This window comes from Ranitomeya imitator, chromosome 1 (assembly GCF_032444005.1).
Source record: "Ranitomeya imitator isolate aRanImi1 chromosome 1, aRanImi1.pri, whole genome shotgun sequence".
Classification (NCBI taxonomy): Eukaryota; Metazoa; Chordata; class Amphibia; order Anura; family Dendrobatidae; genus Ranitomeya; species Ranitomeya imitator.
This window is the reverse complement of record NC_091282.1, coordinates 825,225,112-825,242,814: the sequence shown is the minus strand read 5'-3', so window position 1 is coordinate 825,242,814 and position 17,703 is coordinate 825,225,112. Positions and strand designations below refer to the sequence as shown.

At 41.5% G+C, this 17,703-nt stretch overlaps 1 protein-coding gene across 5 annotated transcripts in view; it reads left to right on the top strand.

Moving 5' to 3' along the window:
- The window catches only part of CRLF1 (cytokine receptor like factor 1), a 252,038-nt gene that overhangs the window by 132,632 nt on the left and 101,703 nt on the right, over nt 1–17,703 (top strand). For all 5 annotated transcript variants that reach the window (XM_069740508.1, XM_069740494.1, XM_069740502.1 and 2 more), the window contains exon 3: nt 8,946–9,075. In XM_069740508.1, the coding sequence (XP_069596609.1) occupies nt 8,946–9,075 (130 nt within the window). The remainder of the gene's footprint in view (nt 1–8,945; nt 9,076–17,703) is intronic.

The following is a 17,703-nucleotide window of genomic DNA, read 5'->3' as shown; positions in this document are numbered from 1 at the left end:
CAATGAAAACCCTATATTAAGGGTCACCAATCTAACCCAAGAAGAGGTGCGAAACCGGCTAAATAAGATTAAAATAGATAAATCTCCGGGTCCGGATGGCATACACCCACGAGTACTAAGAGAACTAAGTAATGTAATAGATAAACCATTATTTCTTATTTTTAGGGACTCTATAGAGACAGGGTCTGTTCCGCAGGACTGGTGCATAGCAAATGTGGTGCCAATATTCAAAAAGGGCTCTAAAAGTGAACCTGGAAATTATAGGCCAGTAAGTCTAACCTCTATTGTTGGTAAAATATTTGAAGGGTTTCTGAGGGATGTTATTCTGGATTATCTCAATGAGAATAACTGTTTAACTCCATATCAGCATGGGTTTATGAGAAATCGCTCCTGTCAAACCAATCTAATCAGTTTTTATGAAGAGGTAAGCTATAGACTGGACCACGGTGAGTCATTGGACGTGGTATATCTCGATTTTTCCAAAGCGTTTGATACCGTGCCGCACAAGAGGTTGGTACACAAAATGAGAATGCTTGGTCTGGGGGAAAATGTGTGTAAATGGGTTAGTAACTGGCTTAGTGATAGAAAGCAGAGGGTGGTTATAAATGGTATAGTCTCTAACTGGGTCGCTGTGACCAGTGGGGTACCGCAGGGGTCAGTATTGGGACCTGTTCTCTTCAACATATTCATTAATGATCTGGTAGAAGGTTTACACAGTAAAATATCAATATTTGCAGATGATACAAAACTATGTAAAGCAGTTAATACAAGAGAAGATAGTATTCTGCTACAGATGGATCTGGATAAGTTGGAAACTTGGGCTGAAAGGTGGCAGATGAGGTTTAACAATGATAAATGTAAGGTTATACACATGGGAAGAGGGAATCAATATCACCATTACACACTGAACGGGAAACCACTGGGTAAATATGACAGGGAGAAGGACTTGGGGATCCTAGTTAATGATAAACTTACCTGGAGCAGCCAGTGCCAGGCAGCAGCTGCCAAGGCAAACAGGATCATGGGGTGCATTAAAAGAGGTCTGGATACACATGATGAGAGCATTATACTGCCTCTGTACAAATCCCTAGTTAGACCGCACATGGAGTACTGTGTCCAGTTTTGGGCACCGGTGCTCAGGAAGGATATAATGGAACTAGAGAGAGTACAAAGGAGGGCAACAAAATTAATAAAGGGGATGGGAGAACTACAATACCCAGATAGATTAGCGAAATTAGGATTATTTAGTCTAGAAAAAAGACGACTGAGGGGCGATCTAATAACCATGTATAAGTATATAAGGGGACAATACAAATATCTCGCTGAGGATCTGTTTATACCAAGGAAGATGACGGGCACAAGGGGGCATTCTTTGCGTCTGGAGGAGAGAAGGTTTTTCCACCAACATAGAAGAGGATTCTTTACTGTTAGGGCAGTGAGAATCTGGAATTGCTTGCCTGAGGAGGTGGTGATGGCGAACTCAGTCGAGGGGTTCAAGAGAGGCCTGGATGTCTTCCTGGAGCAGAACAATATTGTATCATACAATTATTAGGTTCTGTAGAAGGACGTAGATCTGGGTATTTATTATGATGTATAGGCTGAACTGGATGGACAAATGTCTTTTTTCGGCCTTACTAACTATGTTACTATGTTACTATGTTACTTAATAGATCTTCTTGTTGATCTCCATTAAAGCCAATTACTTGAGCAGAACATTTTATTTATTTGGTGCTGCAAAATCTTCTCTATAGTTTCTCCATTAATAGTTTTGTCATTACTAGCCACATTTAAAATAAAATACTTTTAGAGAAATAAATATTTAAATAAAAGATGAAATTATACTAACAATTGTGAATTTTACTCATGGCAGCCATAAAACAGGGTTCAAGTTTCTAATCAGTCAGTTCAGGGTGATGCACATTTATTTCACTGCTACTAATCAGCATTCATGTCTCTTTTTAAGAAGCACTACTATAAAAAAAAATCCTCTTTAAATATTGCAATCATCATATTATATAGCACTCATTTCTCTACTCCATTTAGAAACAGAAAGTCTTTTGTCCCTGGGAAAATCATTGTTCTCTTCAAGTCCTGACCAAGCTGCTCTGCCCCTCCCCCCTGCCATTGACTTTTTGCAGTGACTAATGACTCACACAGAGAAAATTAACCTCCTGTTTCTACATAGCGCTTAGAAGGATTTAGCTAGTCAGATTTTAATCACGTGATACCATAGACCTAATGGAAAACATAAGAATTAACTGGGTAGAAAGGAAAAATTAGCAATTGTAATATACAGTGCTATATAATATTAAAATATTAAAATATATTTCATATTATAATATCAGGAATAAAACCAGCATATGGTTAACCCACAAGAGGAATCACAGGAGCTGTAGTATGTCTACGTGTTGGGCAGTATGGAAGCAGTCAGAAACTGACCTTTTTTATTTAATTTCACATCTAAAAAATGTTCTAGTTCGATTTAGGGCAACATTTAGAGTAAAAACAATTAACAGACACACTGCAGTAAGTAAATAAATATTAGTAATACCTGTAAAAACATAGCATACTAGCAACACTTTAATCAAAAGAGCACAAAAGCCATCCCACTGTGGCAAGGGGTAGCCAATTAGGATGTGCTGGCAAACCTCAAAATAGATGGGGACCTGGATCTGACTGTGCTGTGCATCAGCCTGTGGAAATCTAAACAGTCAAGGTGCAAATCCCAAAAGGTAGTGGCCTCTACCCCAAATCTATCTAGTGAAGCAAAAATGAAATCCTTTGCCAGCATACCTGTTAGTATAAGAGCAATTTGTAGGTGGACAGTCAAGCGATGACCTTTAATCGACAAAACCTAGAATAAAAACAATAAATAGATGTCCTGCAGTAAGTTAATAAATAATAATAATAATACATGGAAAAACATGGCATAATTGGTTGGAACCATTTTGATCAAAAGAGTATAAAAGCCATCCCACTGTGGCAAGGTGTACCCAAACAGGATGGTCCCAAGTATCTAACCTTTCTCTGTGTCAGCCGCAGTCTCAGGGCTTGTTCAGACAAGCATTTTATATCGACGTGTGCTGTCTGTAAAAAACAGACAACATACTGAAAAACATAATTCACTAGGGCTGTCTGGAGGACAGTTTTTTGCATGGAGAACACCCATTTGAAAAAATTTGAAGCATACGTTATTCTCTTCTGCGTTTTGGCTGAGACTTGCTTATTAAGTCTGAAGGTGATGGGTGTGCTAATCTCATATAGATCTCGTGTATTATATCCAATTTTTACAGAAACATTGCAGGAAATTCTATTTGATCATGTTCATTTTTAACTGTTGATGTATAAATACGGATGCCAAAGAGTAATAATAGAGCGGGCAGCTCCTGTATATTAATGGAGTGCTAAACAATATATGGAGTGCACCTTCTGAATTTAAAAAAAGTAAATATACCTAAATATTTATACATATTAATATGTTTAATTTCACAAAAAATAAATAAATAAACAAGACAAATGAAAACATTTTAATTGGTGCGTTGCGCTAGATTCTGTATTCTAGGCTAAAAATTGGCACTAGGATACAAATCATATGACCAGCATGATAACCAATAGAAACATGTTAAAATAATCAATATCTAAAATAGGTATAAAAAAGACACTTTTTTTAAAGTGATATCAATATTCAGTGAAGAAAAAAGGTGCAATGCACATGTACAGACAATACATTGATAATGTGGTACTGACAGAATATAAAAGAGATCAGCATTAACACAATGTGCAATATAGTGCCATGTGCATAGTCACCCATTAGTTACAGTATAATGCTGATCATATGGCTTGTGTTTTAATCCCTGTTTTTGTCTTAGAAACAGTTTGTGCGTTTATTTGTCTTGTTTAGGGTTTTGCGTTTGTTCTAAAAAATATATTTACATTATTTAAATTTAGGAAATTCTTTTGTGACCCTTGCCAATGCAAGACCAAACTGGTAATGAGGACAAGTTTCATATGAGCATGTGAAAAATCGAGAAAATTTGGATACTTTTCACCCATATTGTCATCTATATTCCATCTGTGTCTCATCTGTGTGTCCATCTTTTATATCTATGTAGCATTTGTATTTTTACATAAACAGATTTAAATGTACATAATCAAATAGTCTCTTAAGTTCATAATTACAATGTAGCCTTGGAAATCGGATGCAATAGAGATGATCCATATGGGATCCAATTTTTTGGGCATTTCTCAGCCAAAATACGGAAGATAATAGTACAAGCTACAATTTTTATTTTACACAAACACTAGTCCTTGTGAAAGAACTGAGGTCCTATTTGTTATTGTTATTAACTAGACCATTCATTTATACATTTTGGATTTTTTTCAGTATATAATTTGAAGCAGTTTATTCTAGGTTTAAATAAAGCAATGTTTACTCTTTGGTCTATGTTAAGATTTCTATATTAAAGTGTTTTGATTTGTTGCATTTTCCGAGTAGGGGTTCCTAAAATAAAACCATACTGAATATATGGCAAAATTTCAGACTTTTTGTCAAAAGGTTTCCATAGAACTTCAAAACATCTTAACAAATGAGAGCGAAAAAAGTATGTAAAAAGACAATGACAAAAACAATATGTTATAGCTTCCTTACTATTTTGTCTATTTAACGAAAAGTCAAATGGGCCTTTATACCTATGGCAACCAATCACAGAAGAGCTTTAATTACATAAACTGCTTAGGTAAAAATAAAAATTGAGCTCTGATTTTCTACCATGGGCAAAAGGCCAATTTCTCTGTATGGCATTTTTGACAAATGATGCCTAATTATGTTATGTTGTTATGGAAAAATCAAATAAACCATTAAGCTCATATTAAATTAGTTACATTTCTGCTATTTTACTGCATTAGGAATAAGGATAGATCAGTTTTATACTCTGCAAACTTCGTCAAGTAATGAACTCTTCTATGGGGACATGAGTAGTGTGAAGATTCATTACGCTATGTACAACTGTCTTTATCCACAGGGAACAAACTAGATAATGTGTTGGAATACCATTTTGTCAGACTCCTATCATAGGGGATTAAAACTCATTGAACTATCACTAGAAGGAACACAAAACACAAGGGAAAGCTTTCATCACATATCCATATGTAATATGATAGAAGATCTCTTTCCCATGGAATGTGTCTGTTTTTCTCTAGATTTATTTTATTTTAGCAAAACCAACTGCGCTTAAAATAACATTGTTACCCAGGTCAAAGGACTCAGAATTTCAACAAGTCTTAGCTTTTCACTGCTCCTTAATGAATTTCATTTGACTTTACCTGGGGCTACCTCAGTTGATACTTTGGAAGATTGAGCTGCCTGTCACTATTTAATCCACCTTTTTTCACAGCTACATCAGTTACTTGGCAAGCAAGAAGCCACCTGCCAATTAACCGATGCCTATATCTTCTTCTTTTCTGTCTTATATTAAGTACTGTTCAAAAGTTTTAGACAAATGTGGAAAAAGTGCTGCAACTAAATAATAATGCATTCAAAAATAGAAAAGTTTAAACATTATTTATCAATTGAAAACATGGCAAGTGAATAAACAAAAAAGAAATCTAAAATATTTGATATGAGCTTCCAAACAGCATCAATTCTTCTGCATATACTGCAGGTTTTGAAGTAAAGTGTTAGGGAGGTTTTACCAAACATCTTAGAGGACTAACCACAGTTCTTCTGTGCATGAAGGCTAGCACCAATCCTTCTGTCTCTTCATGTAATCCTACACAGATTTAAAGATGGGGGCATATTATCACTTCAGAACTATTTGTTCTTCTTTATGAGATACTTCTTAATGACATTGGCAGTGTGTTTGGAGTTGTCCTGTGGTGCGGCAGAATACATTTGGAGCCAATCAAATGACTCCTTGATGGTACTGCATGATGTATAAGAATATACCTCTATTTCTATTTTTTTCTCTCCAGTTCTATACCTGTTCACTCCACCTATTCTATATTTTTTGCTACTTTATCTCCTCCTATTCTCTTTTACAATTCACATTGCTATTGGCAATCGTTTCAGGAGTTTGTCGGGATGACAATGCGCACCTTAAGTTCTCGCATTCTTTCATGCTTTTAACTGCCAATAATGCTAGATCTGAAAATAACAGATGAAGTAGCTTTAATAATGAATTTTCATTTTTAAGAAGAATTAAAATGTAAAATGAATGATTTAGAAGAAAAATCTGTCACGGGGTTTTGGTTTTTGTAGGGTTTTATGCATGTTCCTTATTATAATCTTTTACTCAGATCAGATAATTGGTGAAAAACTACCTTTTTTCATGGGTATGAAAAATCATTGATGTGTCTGTAGGACCTAAGCTGTAGCAATAACATTACTCATTATTAAAAATAAGAAGTCTAGACGAAACCCTGACCAGAAATTCCAAATTAATATATCTCCCATACAAATGTAACAGCAGAGACTATGCATTGCCGTTAATAGCTCTCAACTGACCTCATCTAAACCCAGATCTATCCGTCAGACTGTGGTGCGTAACTCTAGAGAACATATTTCAACAACTGGACTGTCCAATGACAAAGTGCTACTCCAGCACTCTTATTGTCACTTGACATTTCAAGAAGTTCTTGATGCTCAGATCTTTTACTTTCATTTACAAAGGCAATTGGAAACTCTGTAGTGAGTGATGCACCAGATGATTTGAAGTGTGAGCCAGCTCTGTGTCTTTGTGTAGTTTATCTTTTTACTGTTCAGCTGTTGTTACTTCTAGATGCTGACACTTGACACTTGAAGTTGATCATGCCAAATCTAACATGTCAGAAATATAATGAACTTACCTGTGGCAATAGTGGCATGCTATGACAGCGCCACATTCAAAGCCAATGAGCTCTTCACCATTACCTATAATAGTATTAATTATATACCGTACAGACCAAAAGTTTGGACACACCTTCTCATTTAAAGCTTTTTCTGTATTTTCATGACTATGAAAATTGTACATTCACACTGAAGGCATCAAAACTATGAATTAACACATATGGAATTATTTACTTAACAGAAAAGTGTGAAACAACTGAAATTATGTCTTATATTCTAGGTTCTTCAAAGTAGTCACCTTTTGCTTTGATGACTGCTTTGCACACTCTTGGCATTCTCTTGATGAGCTTGAAGAGGTAGTCACCGGGAATGGTCTTCCAACAATCTTGAAGGAGTTCCCAGAGATGTTTAGAACTTGTTGGCCCTTTTGCCTTCACTCTGCGGTCCAGCTCACCCCAAACCATTTTGATTGGGTTCCGGTCTGGTGACTGTGGATGCCAGGTCATCTGGCGTAGCATCCCATCACTCTCCTTCTTGGTCAAATAGCCCTTACACAGCCTGGAGGTGTGTTTGAGGTCATTGTCCTGTTGAAAAATAAATGATGGTCCAACTAAATGCAAATCGGATGGAATAGCATGCCGCTGCAAGATGCTGTGGTAGCCTTGCTTGTTCAGTATGCCTTCAATTTTGAATAAATCCCCAACATTGTCACCAGCAAAGCACCCCCACACCATCACACCTCCTCCATGCCTCATGGTGGGAACCAGCCATGTAGAGTCCATCCATTCACCTTTTCTGCGTTGCACAAAGACACGGTGGTCGGAACCAAAGATCTCAAATTTGGACTCATCAGACTAAAGCACAGATTTCTGCTGGTCTAATGTCCATTCCTTGTGTTCTTTAGCCCAAACAAGTCTCTTCTGCTTGTTGCCTGTCCTTAGCAGAGGTTTCCTAGCAGCTATTTTACCATGAAGGCCTGCTGCACAAAGTCTCCTCTTAACAGTTGTTGTAGAGATGTGTCTGCCTGTAGAACTCTGTGTGGCATTGACTTTGTCTCTAATCTGAGCTTCTTGTTAACCTGCGTTTTCTGAGGCTGGTGACTTGGATAAACCTATTCTCAGAAGCAGAGGTGACTCTTGGTCTTCCTTTCCTGGGGCGGTCCTCATGTGAGCCAGTTTCTTTGTAGCGCTTGATGGTTTTTGCCTCTGCACTTGGGGACACTTTCAAAGTTTTCCCAATTTTTCGGACTGACTGACCTTCATTTCTTAAAGTAATGATGGTCACTCGTTTTTCTTTAGCTGCTTTTTTCTTGCCATAATACAAATTCTAACAATCTATTCAGTTGGACTATCAGCTGTGTATTCACCAGACTTCTGCACAACACAACTGATGGTCCCAACCCCATTTATAAGGCAAGAAATCCCACTAATTAAACCTGACAGGGCACACCTGTGAAGTGAAAACCATTCCCGTTGACTACATCTTGAAGCTCATCAAGAGAATGCCAAGAGTGTGCAAAGCAGTCATCAAATCAAAAGGTGGCTATTTTGAGAACCTATAATATAAGATACAATTTCAGGGTTTTTTTTATACTTTTTAAGTTTATAATTCCACATGTGTTAATTCATAGTTTTGATGCCTTCAGTGTGAATGTACAATTTTCATAGTCATGAAAATACAGAAAAATCTTCAAATGTGAAGGTGTGTCCAAACTTTTGGTCTGTACTATATATATATGAGTGAACACTCATTTTAATCATGCTTCCTTCAAGAACAGTAGCATCTTAACAGAGACTACTGAAATTGAATTACCAACTTTTCCCCCCATGAACCACATTTAGTAAGACTATATGAGTCTAAAACTGAAAATTATTGGATTAAATTGTACATAGCACAATGGAGACTACACGTCAGAAATGCGTCACATGTTTTCTATAGACTATATACAATACTATAATAGCTGATTTTTACTCAAATTGGAATAAAATTTGAATTTTTTTTTTACAAGAAATCCATACATGTAGTTTTCTCTACTCTTATTAAGTAACACAGTATAAACTAACAAATGATATTCAATTTGATTTCTAACATGAAATATCTTTTTTTTAATTCCTTGTTGCAGTGCCACCAGAGAAACCAACCAATATAACATGCTGGTCAAAGAATATGAAAGATTTAACCTGTAAGTGGGTTCCTGGGAGTGAAGGAGAAACCTACCTGCACACTAACTACACTTTGAAGTACAAGCTCAGGTATTTGGGTGTCATAATGTTACATGAAAAATAATTGAGTTTTATAAATGAATTGGAATATATCTTAATTGACATTTTTAATAGCATTATTATTATTATTACTTCTATTTATCATTATCTATTTTTAAAGCATCATTCATTCTGTGATGCTGTGCATGTGAAAAAGGATTACATACAAATTAGATAAATTAAAGTGAACAAACTAATGAGAGACTGGTACTGAGGGACAATGCTCTTGCAGGTTTACAATCTACAGGGTAATGGGGAAGGAAACAGTAGGGTGGGGGCATTTAGGATGTTGCTTACATTCAGGTTCTTATAATGAAGCCATGACACAGTGGCAGTTCTTTCATAGGTCTCCATGGGTTTATAATGTGATCTCTTTGGCTCTATCATAGAGTCTATTATTTAGACTAGAACAATACTGCTGCATGCAGTGTCATTGTTTCTATACAGGAAAGAAATATATCTTGGTACCGTGTTAGCCCTGATGAAGAGACATATGTAGTCTCGAAAGCTTGCAATTTGTTACCATCTTTTCAGTTAGCCATTAAAAGGTATCAACCACTGAGGACTCTCAATTCTAAATATTGTTTCTATAAGAAATTTCAGAATCTGCAACTGTGTTTCTCCTTGATATTTTCAATGCAGATGTGAATACAGTCTCAGACTATAAAAGCAATGGTTAACCAATTCATTACAGAGTCATTCCCCCCCTTTCTGACCAGACACATTTTCCAGTTTTATTGTACATGTGATTTTAATGACTCTAAGATTTTTTCTTGCTAGGATGTTCAAATAATTGTTGCCCATTTCACAGTCCTGATCATTAGGGTTGAGCGAAACAGGTCGTTCATTTTCAAAAGTCGCCGACTTTTGGCAAAGTCGGGTTTCATGAAACCCGATCCGACCCCTGTGCGTGGTCGGCCATGCGGTACGCGACTTTCGCGCCAAAGTCGCGTTTCAATGACGCGAAAAGCGCCATTTCTCAGCCAATGAAGGTGAACGCAGAGTGTGGGCAGCGTGATGACATAGGTCCTGGTCCCCAACTTCTTAGAGAAGGGCATTGCAGTGATTGGCTTGCTGTCTGCAGCGTCACAGGGGCTATAAAGGGGCGTTCCCGCCGACCGCCATGTTACTGCTGCTGATCTGAGCTTAGGGAGAGGTTGCTGCCGCTTCGTCAGAAGCAGGGATAGTGTTAGGCAGGGTCCATTAACCACCAAACCGCTTGTGCTGTAGCGATTTCCACTGTCCAACACCACCTTTGGTGTGCAGGGACAGTGGAAGCTACATTTTTTTTTTTCTCAGCGCTGTAGCTCATTGGGCTGCCCTAGAAGGCTCCCTGATAGCTGCATTGCTGTGTGTACGCCGCTGTGCAAACCAACTGCTTTTTTCAAAGCACAAATCCTGTTGTTCTGCACAGCTATCTTGTTTGTTTGTCCACACTTTTTATTTAATTTGTGCATCAGTCCACTCCTTATTGCTGCCTGCCATACCTGGCTAAGATTACTGCAGGGAGATAGTAATTGTAGGACAGTCCCTGTTTTTTTTTTTTTTTTTTGTGGGAGATTAAGATTGGCATTTCTGCTAGAGTGCCATCCCTGTGTGTGCCATCTCTCACTCAGTGGGCCATAGAAAGCCTATTTATTTTTTTGCTTGATTTGGGTTCTAAAATCTACCTGAAAAAATCACTACACTACTAAAAATATTGGCCTCAGGGCTTGTGTGCCACTCCTGACTCCTGTGTGTGCCATCTCTCACTCAGTGGGGCATAGAAAGCCTTTTTTTTTTTTTTTTGGTTTCTAAATTGTCCTTGAAAAAATCATTTTATTTTATTTGGTTTCTAAATTCTTCCTGAAAAAATCATTTTATTTTATTTTGTTTCTAAAGTCTCCCTGAAAAAAAAAAATAAATAAAACAGTGGGAGATTAATATTGCCCTTTCTGCTTGTGTGACAGTCTTGACTCCTGGGTGTGGCATCTCTCTCTCTCAAATTGTGGGCCATAGAAAGCCTATTTATTTTTTTGCTTGATTTGGGTTCCAAAATCTACCTGAAAAAATCACTACATCAATCAGTGGGAGAAAAATATTGGCCTCTGGGCTTGTGTGCCACTCCTGACTCCTGTGTGTGCCATCTCTCACTCAGTGGGCCATAGAAAGCCTTTTTTTGTTTTTTTATTTGGTTTCTAAATTGTCCCTGAAAAAATCATTTTATTTTATTTGGTTTCTAAATTCTTCCTGAAAAAATCATTTTATTTTAATTTGTTTCTAAAGTCTCCCTGAAAAAAATAAAATAAAAATAGGTGGGAGATTAATATTGCCCTTTCTGCTTGTGTGCCAGTCTTGACTCCTGGGTGTGCCATCTCTCTCTCTCTCAAATTGTGGGCCAAAGAAAGCCTATTTTTTTTTTTTGCTTGATTTGGGTTCCAAAATCTACCTGAAAAAATCACTACATCAATCAGTGGGAGAAAAATATTGGCCTCTGGGCTTGTGGGCCACTCCTGACTCCTGTGTGTGCCATCTCTCACTCAGTGGGCCATAGAAAGCCTTTTTTGTTTTTTTATTTGGTTTCTAAATTCTTCCTGAAAAAAATCATTTTTTTTAATTTTGTTTCTAAAGTCTCCCTGAAAAAAAAAAAAAAAATAAAACAGTGGGAGATTAATATTGACATTTGTGCTTGAGTGACAGTTCTGCGTGTGTGGCATCTCTGTGATTTGGTGCCACAGAAAACAGAGTGTGTAACATTGTGCCTGATTTTCCTTGTGGTCTCACCAACCTGGAAAGGGATATTGAAATCATACTGAAGTTATAGGTCACCGTGTAAGTTGTTTGACAACAACAAATAAAGTTACTTTGGTTAAGTTTTTAAAACAATGAGGAAGTCTGGTGCAAGAGGTCGTGGCCGTGGGCGTTCATTGTCAGCTGGTAATGATGGTAGTGGTAGTGGAGCATCAGGTGGTCGTGGGAAAAAAAATATTCCACCTAAGTTTGGAGCTGTGGAGCCAGGTTCGTCGTCTGGCTACACAAGGCCTCGAACGCTCTTTTTTCTGGGAATAGGAAAACCGCTTTTAAAGCCGGAGCAGCAACAGCAAGTTTTGGCTTACCTTGCAGACTCAGCCTCTAGCTCTTTTGCCTCCTCTTCTGAAACTGGTAAATGTAAAAGCAGCGCGTCGCTTGTGGATGTTCACGGTCAGGGACAAGTCGCTTCCTTGTCCTCTTCAGCAAAAACAACAAGAGAGAAGGATGCAGCAGGCGACACAACGGGTTACTCCATGGAGCTCTTTACACATACCGTCCCTGGCTTAGAAAGTGAAACACTTAACAGGCCATGCCCATTACAAGTAGATTCTGACATGGAGTGCACTGATGCACAGCCACAGCCTGACTACTATGCTGGTCCTTTGACTCAGACCACAACATTGCCCTCTCAGGGTACTGATCCACAATCAGACCCTGATGAGACTATGTTGCCCCATCACGAACGCTATACCACCGACCGACACGGTGACACAGACGAAGTTGCACACGAGCTAGAAGAGGAGGTAATAGATGACCCAGTTGTTGACCCCGATTGGCAGCCATTGGGGGAACAGGGTGCAGGCGGCAGTAGTTCAGAAGCGGAGGTGGAGGAGGGGCCGCAGCAGGCATCAACATCGCAACAGGTTCCATCTGCCGGGCCCAAAACGCGTGTCAAAGCCAAAACCTGTTGGAGGACAGCGTGGCCATCCGGTTAAAGCTCAGTCTGCAATCCCTGAAAAGGGATCCGATGCTAGGAAGAGTGCAGTCTGGCATTTTTTTAAACAACATCCAATTGATCAGCGCAAAGTCATCTGTCAAAAATGTTCAACTAGCTTAAGCAGAGGTCAGAATCTGAAAAGTCTCAATACAAGTTGCATGCATAGACATTTAACCACCATGCATTTTCAAGCCTGGACTAACTACCAAACGTCCCTTAAGGTTGTAGCACCCTCGGCCAATGAAGCTAGTCAGCAACGCAACATCCCTTCCGTCACTGTAAGGCCACCATTTTCCGCACCACCGGCAGTATCTGTGCAGGTTTCTTTGCCAGCCAAAAGCAGTCAGGGTCAGGGAATCACCAGTTTTGTAGGAGGAAATATTGCATCTAGGGCACCGGCAGAAACAATACCGTCTCCAACCGTCTCTCAGTCTGCCATGTCCACCGGCACACCCGCAAGTTCCACGATCTCCAGCTCTCCAGTCCAGCTCACCCTACATGAGACTCTGGTTAGAAAAAGGAAGCACTTATCCTCGCATCCGCGTACACAGGGTTTTAACGCCCACATAGCTAGACTAATCTCGTTAGAGATGATGCCCTACCGGTTAGTTGAAAGTGAAGCTTTCAAAGCCCTGATGGAGTACGCTGAACCACGCTACGAGCTACCCAGTCGACACTTTTTTTCCAGAAAAGCCATCCCAGCCCTGCACCAGCATGTTAAACAGCGCATCGTCCATGCACTCAGGCAATCTGTGAGTACAAAGGTGCATCTGACTACAGATGCATGGACCAGTAGGCATGGCCAGGGACGTTATGTGTCCATCACGGCACACTGGGTGAATGTGGTGGATGCAGGGTCCACAGGGGACATCAATTTCGGGACAGTTGTGCCTAGCCCACGGTCTAGGAAACAGTTGGCTGTAGGCGTTCGCACCCCCTCCTCCTCGTCCTCCTGCAGAAGCGACAGCTCTTCCACAGACCGCAGTCGGCCAACCACTCCATCGGCAGCTGACACTGTTGCACACCATCTGTCCCATTATGGGCCAGCTACTGGCAAGCGTCAGCAGGCTGTATTGGCTATGAAGTGTTTGGGCGACAACAGACACACCGCGGAAGTTCTGTCCGAGTTCTTGCAACAAGAAATGCAGTCGTGGCTGGGCACAGTAGATCTTGAGGCAGGCAAGGTAGTGAGTGATAACGGAAGGAATTTCATGGCTGCCATCTCCCTTTCCCAACTGAAACATATTCCTTGCCTGGCTCACACCTTAAACCTGGTGGTGCAGTGCTTATTGAAAACTTATCCTGGGTTCTCCGACCTGCTCCTCAAAGTGCGTGGACTTTGCTCACATATCCGACGTTCGCCTGTACACTCCAGCCGTATGCAGACCTATCAGCGGTCTTTGAACCTTCCCCAGCATCGCCTAATCATAGACGTTGCAACAAGGTGGAACTCAACACTGCACATGCTTCAGAGACTGTGCCAACAGAGGCGGGCTGTTATGTTTTTGTGGGAGGATACACATACACGGGCAGGCAGTAGGATGGCAGACATGGAGTTGTCAGGTGTGCAGTGGTCGAAGATACAAGACATGTGTCAAGTCCTTCAGTGTTTTGAGGAATGCACACGGCTGGTTAGTGCAGACAACGCCATAATAAGCATGAGCATCCCCCTAATGTGTCTGCTGATGCAAAGTTTGACGCACATAAAGGATCAGGCGTCTGCACCAGAGGAAGAGGAAAGCCTTGATGATAGTCAGCCATTGTCTGGTCAGGGCAGTGTACAGGACGAGGTAGCGGGCGAAGAGGAGGTGGAGGACGAGGAGGATGATGGGGATGAGTATATTTTTAATGAGGAAGCTTTCCCGGGGGCACTGGAAATTGGTTGCGTGGCAAGGCCGGGTTCTGGTTTTTTGAGGGACACAAGTGACATAGATTTGCATGAAACTGCCCCTCAACCAATCTCAACCGCAGATTTGACAACTGAAACTTTGGCCCACATGGCGGATTATGCCTTATGTATCCTCAAAAGGGACACACGCATTACTAAAATGATGAACGATGATGATTACTGGTTGGCCTGCCTCCTTGATCCTCGCTATAAAGGCAAATTGCAAAATATTATGCCACATGAGAACTTGGAACTAATATTAGCAACCAAACAATCAACTCTTGTTGACCGTTTGCTTCAGGCATTCCCAGCACACAGCGCCCGTGATCGTTCTCACACGAGCTCCAGGGGGCAGCAGACCAGGAGTGTTAGGGGTGCACACATCAGAAGTGGCGTTGGACAGAGGGGTTTTCTGACCAGGTTGTGGAGTGATTTTGCTATGACCGCAGACAGGACAGGTACTGCTGCATCAATTGAAAGTGACAGGAGACAACATTTGTCCAGTATGGTTACTATTTTTCATCCCTTATCGATGTTCTCCCTCAACCGTCATTCCCATTTGATTACTGGGCATCAAAATTAGACACCTGGCCAGAATTGGCAGAATATGCATTGCAGGAGCTTGCTTGCCCGGCAGCTAGTGTCCTATCAGAAAGAGTATTCAGTGCTGCAGGTTCAATATTAACCGAAAAAAGGACTCGTCTGGCTACCCAAAATGTTGATGATCTAACAGTCATTAAAATGAACCACAACTGGATTTCGAATTCTTTTGCCCCACCTTGCCCGGCAGACACCTAGCTTTCCTACGAAAAGCTCTTGCCTGTGGACTACTGTGAATTACTTTTCGAATGTCTAATTTGCTGCAGCTGATTGTCCAGCATACGACATGTTTACACCTCCCTAAATGGCCAAACTCCCCACACGGGGCCGTGGTATCGCGACTTGGCGCAAGCACCCGTGAGAGTGCTGTTTGTCTGAAGAGGTGGGTGTGCCCGCTTTTGGTCGACGGCACTGCCACTGGGTCCCTCATAGTACAATAAAGTGTCTCTGGCGGTGGTGGTGCGCCCCCAACGTCAGACACACTGTTGTAACATGAGGGGCCCTGGGCCTGTACCGCCGGCCACAAGAGAGTTCACCCAACCCCAGGTCAAACATTGCTCTACCACTTCCACAGTTATCTCTCACACTTCCACCAATGTTTAGTCTATGCGCTGACATCCTTCCATTCCTGCCACTGACAATACCATTGTGTTGACATATATGATGGTACTTAACATAGTCAGGGGCAGTGTCCTCTATTTACCACAGTAAATACTTTGCGCTAAATTAGTAGGTCTGAAACTACGCAGAGGATCCCACCCCTGAACCTAATGATTGCACCCTTTAGTGTTTTCGTTTTGTTTTAATGCGAGACATTCACATTTATTTATTTATTGTTTTGAACTACTAACTGGCAGACACTCATTACAATCGGCCTCCGCTGACCAGACCACTGCTGCCCGTCTACCCCTGGAACCAATTTTAAATTGCCCACAGCCAGCCCATTTTATTATGTTAGGCCTTCGAAGCCTGTCTGCGGCCCGTTCTTTCAACTACTACTACACTGACCTGTCTACTGCTGCCCGTGTACTCCTGGAACCAATTATAAAGTGCCTACAGCCTGTCCAATTTTTTTATGTTAGGCCTTCGAAGCCTGTCTGCGGTCCCTCCTTCCACTAGGCCTCCACTGACCATTCTACTGCTGCCCGTGTACCCCTGGAACTAATTTTAAATTGCCTACTGTTAGGAGTCGAGTTTCCTCTGCTGCACAGGGGGAATCTCGATCCGTCTCCGCTGCGGTCTCCCATTCTCCTCCAGCCGCAGTGGAGTCTGCTCAGCAGGGACGTCGCTCCCAGTGTCTTGCTCGCTCTCACTCTGTACAGAGAGTTACTGCTGCTTCTTCAGCTCCTGCCATTAAAGTCAGTGCTGGTCAGCGGCGAGCGGACTTCCCTGGGACTAAGTCCTTGTTTGCGCACACTGAGCATGCCCAGAGCAAGATCTCCCGTTGGAGATCGAGGGTCATGTGCTCTGGCTCTGCAGCGCATTCCATTGGTCCTCTTGGCAGGCCCTGGAAGGGCAAAGTTTCTGTGGCCACTTCCTGTCCTGCAATTATATAAACTGCGCATGACCGCACGGCCATGCGCTAGTGTACAATTGAATACGTGTGTTTGTTGTGAGTGCAAGTCGTTCATTAAATACCCCTACCCTATTGTATGACTGTTCGCGTACGGAGAATGGCTGCTATCTAGCGCCCGACAAATCACTCAACGTGTCACACACGTATCAGCATCTATTGCTGTGACCGCCAGTGCGGCGCCACGCGCCAGTAGTGCGCTTCCTGACCCACGTCTGGGTGCTTAGTGGTGCCTGCCAGCACGGCACAGTTCGCACTTCGGTGCTCTAATTATAAGAGTTGCCTAACACACCCTGTTGCGGTGTTGTGTCAGCAAGTGGTCTAATCGGACTTCAATCCTAGTTGGGGTTAAGTTCGCTGACTGCTTGCTCGCCTTCCATGTGCGGTACCGCGATCCTGTGACGCAACAGGATCGCTTCCTTCACGTTGGGTGAAGTTTAACCCACGCAAGTATACTTATGAGTACCGCCATATAGTCCGTCATTACTCAGCAGCAGGTTCCATCTCTGCACGGTGGACCCCGGGCTACGAACGCACCGTACACTATCAATCTTATTATTTGGTGCGTTCCGCTAGCCCTAACATTACACTAGCGCCAGGGTCTGGCTAGTGATGACGGACAAACAGCAATCCCTGCGGTATATACAGCAGCTGGAGGGTAGGTTGGCGGCTCTCGAGAGCGCAACCCCAGCTGTGGATGTTACCGCAGTTGCTGTACAGGCTGCCAGCGTGGCTGCAGCAACTTTGTCCATTGCCACCCCTGTTCCGACATTTTCTCGCCTCCCGCTGCCAGAAAAATTTTCTGGTAATAGCAAATTTTGTAGGGGATTC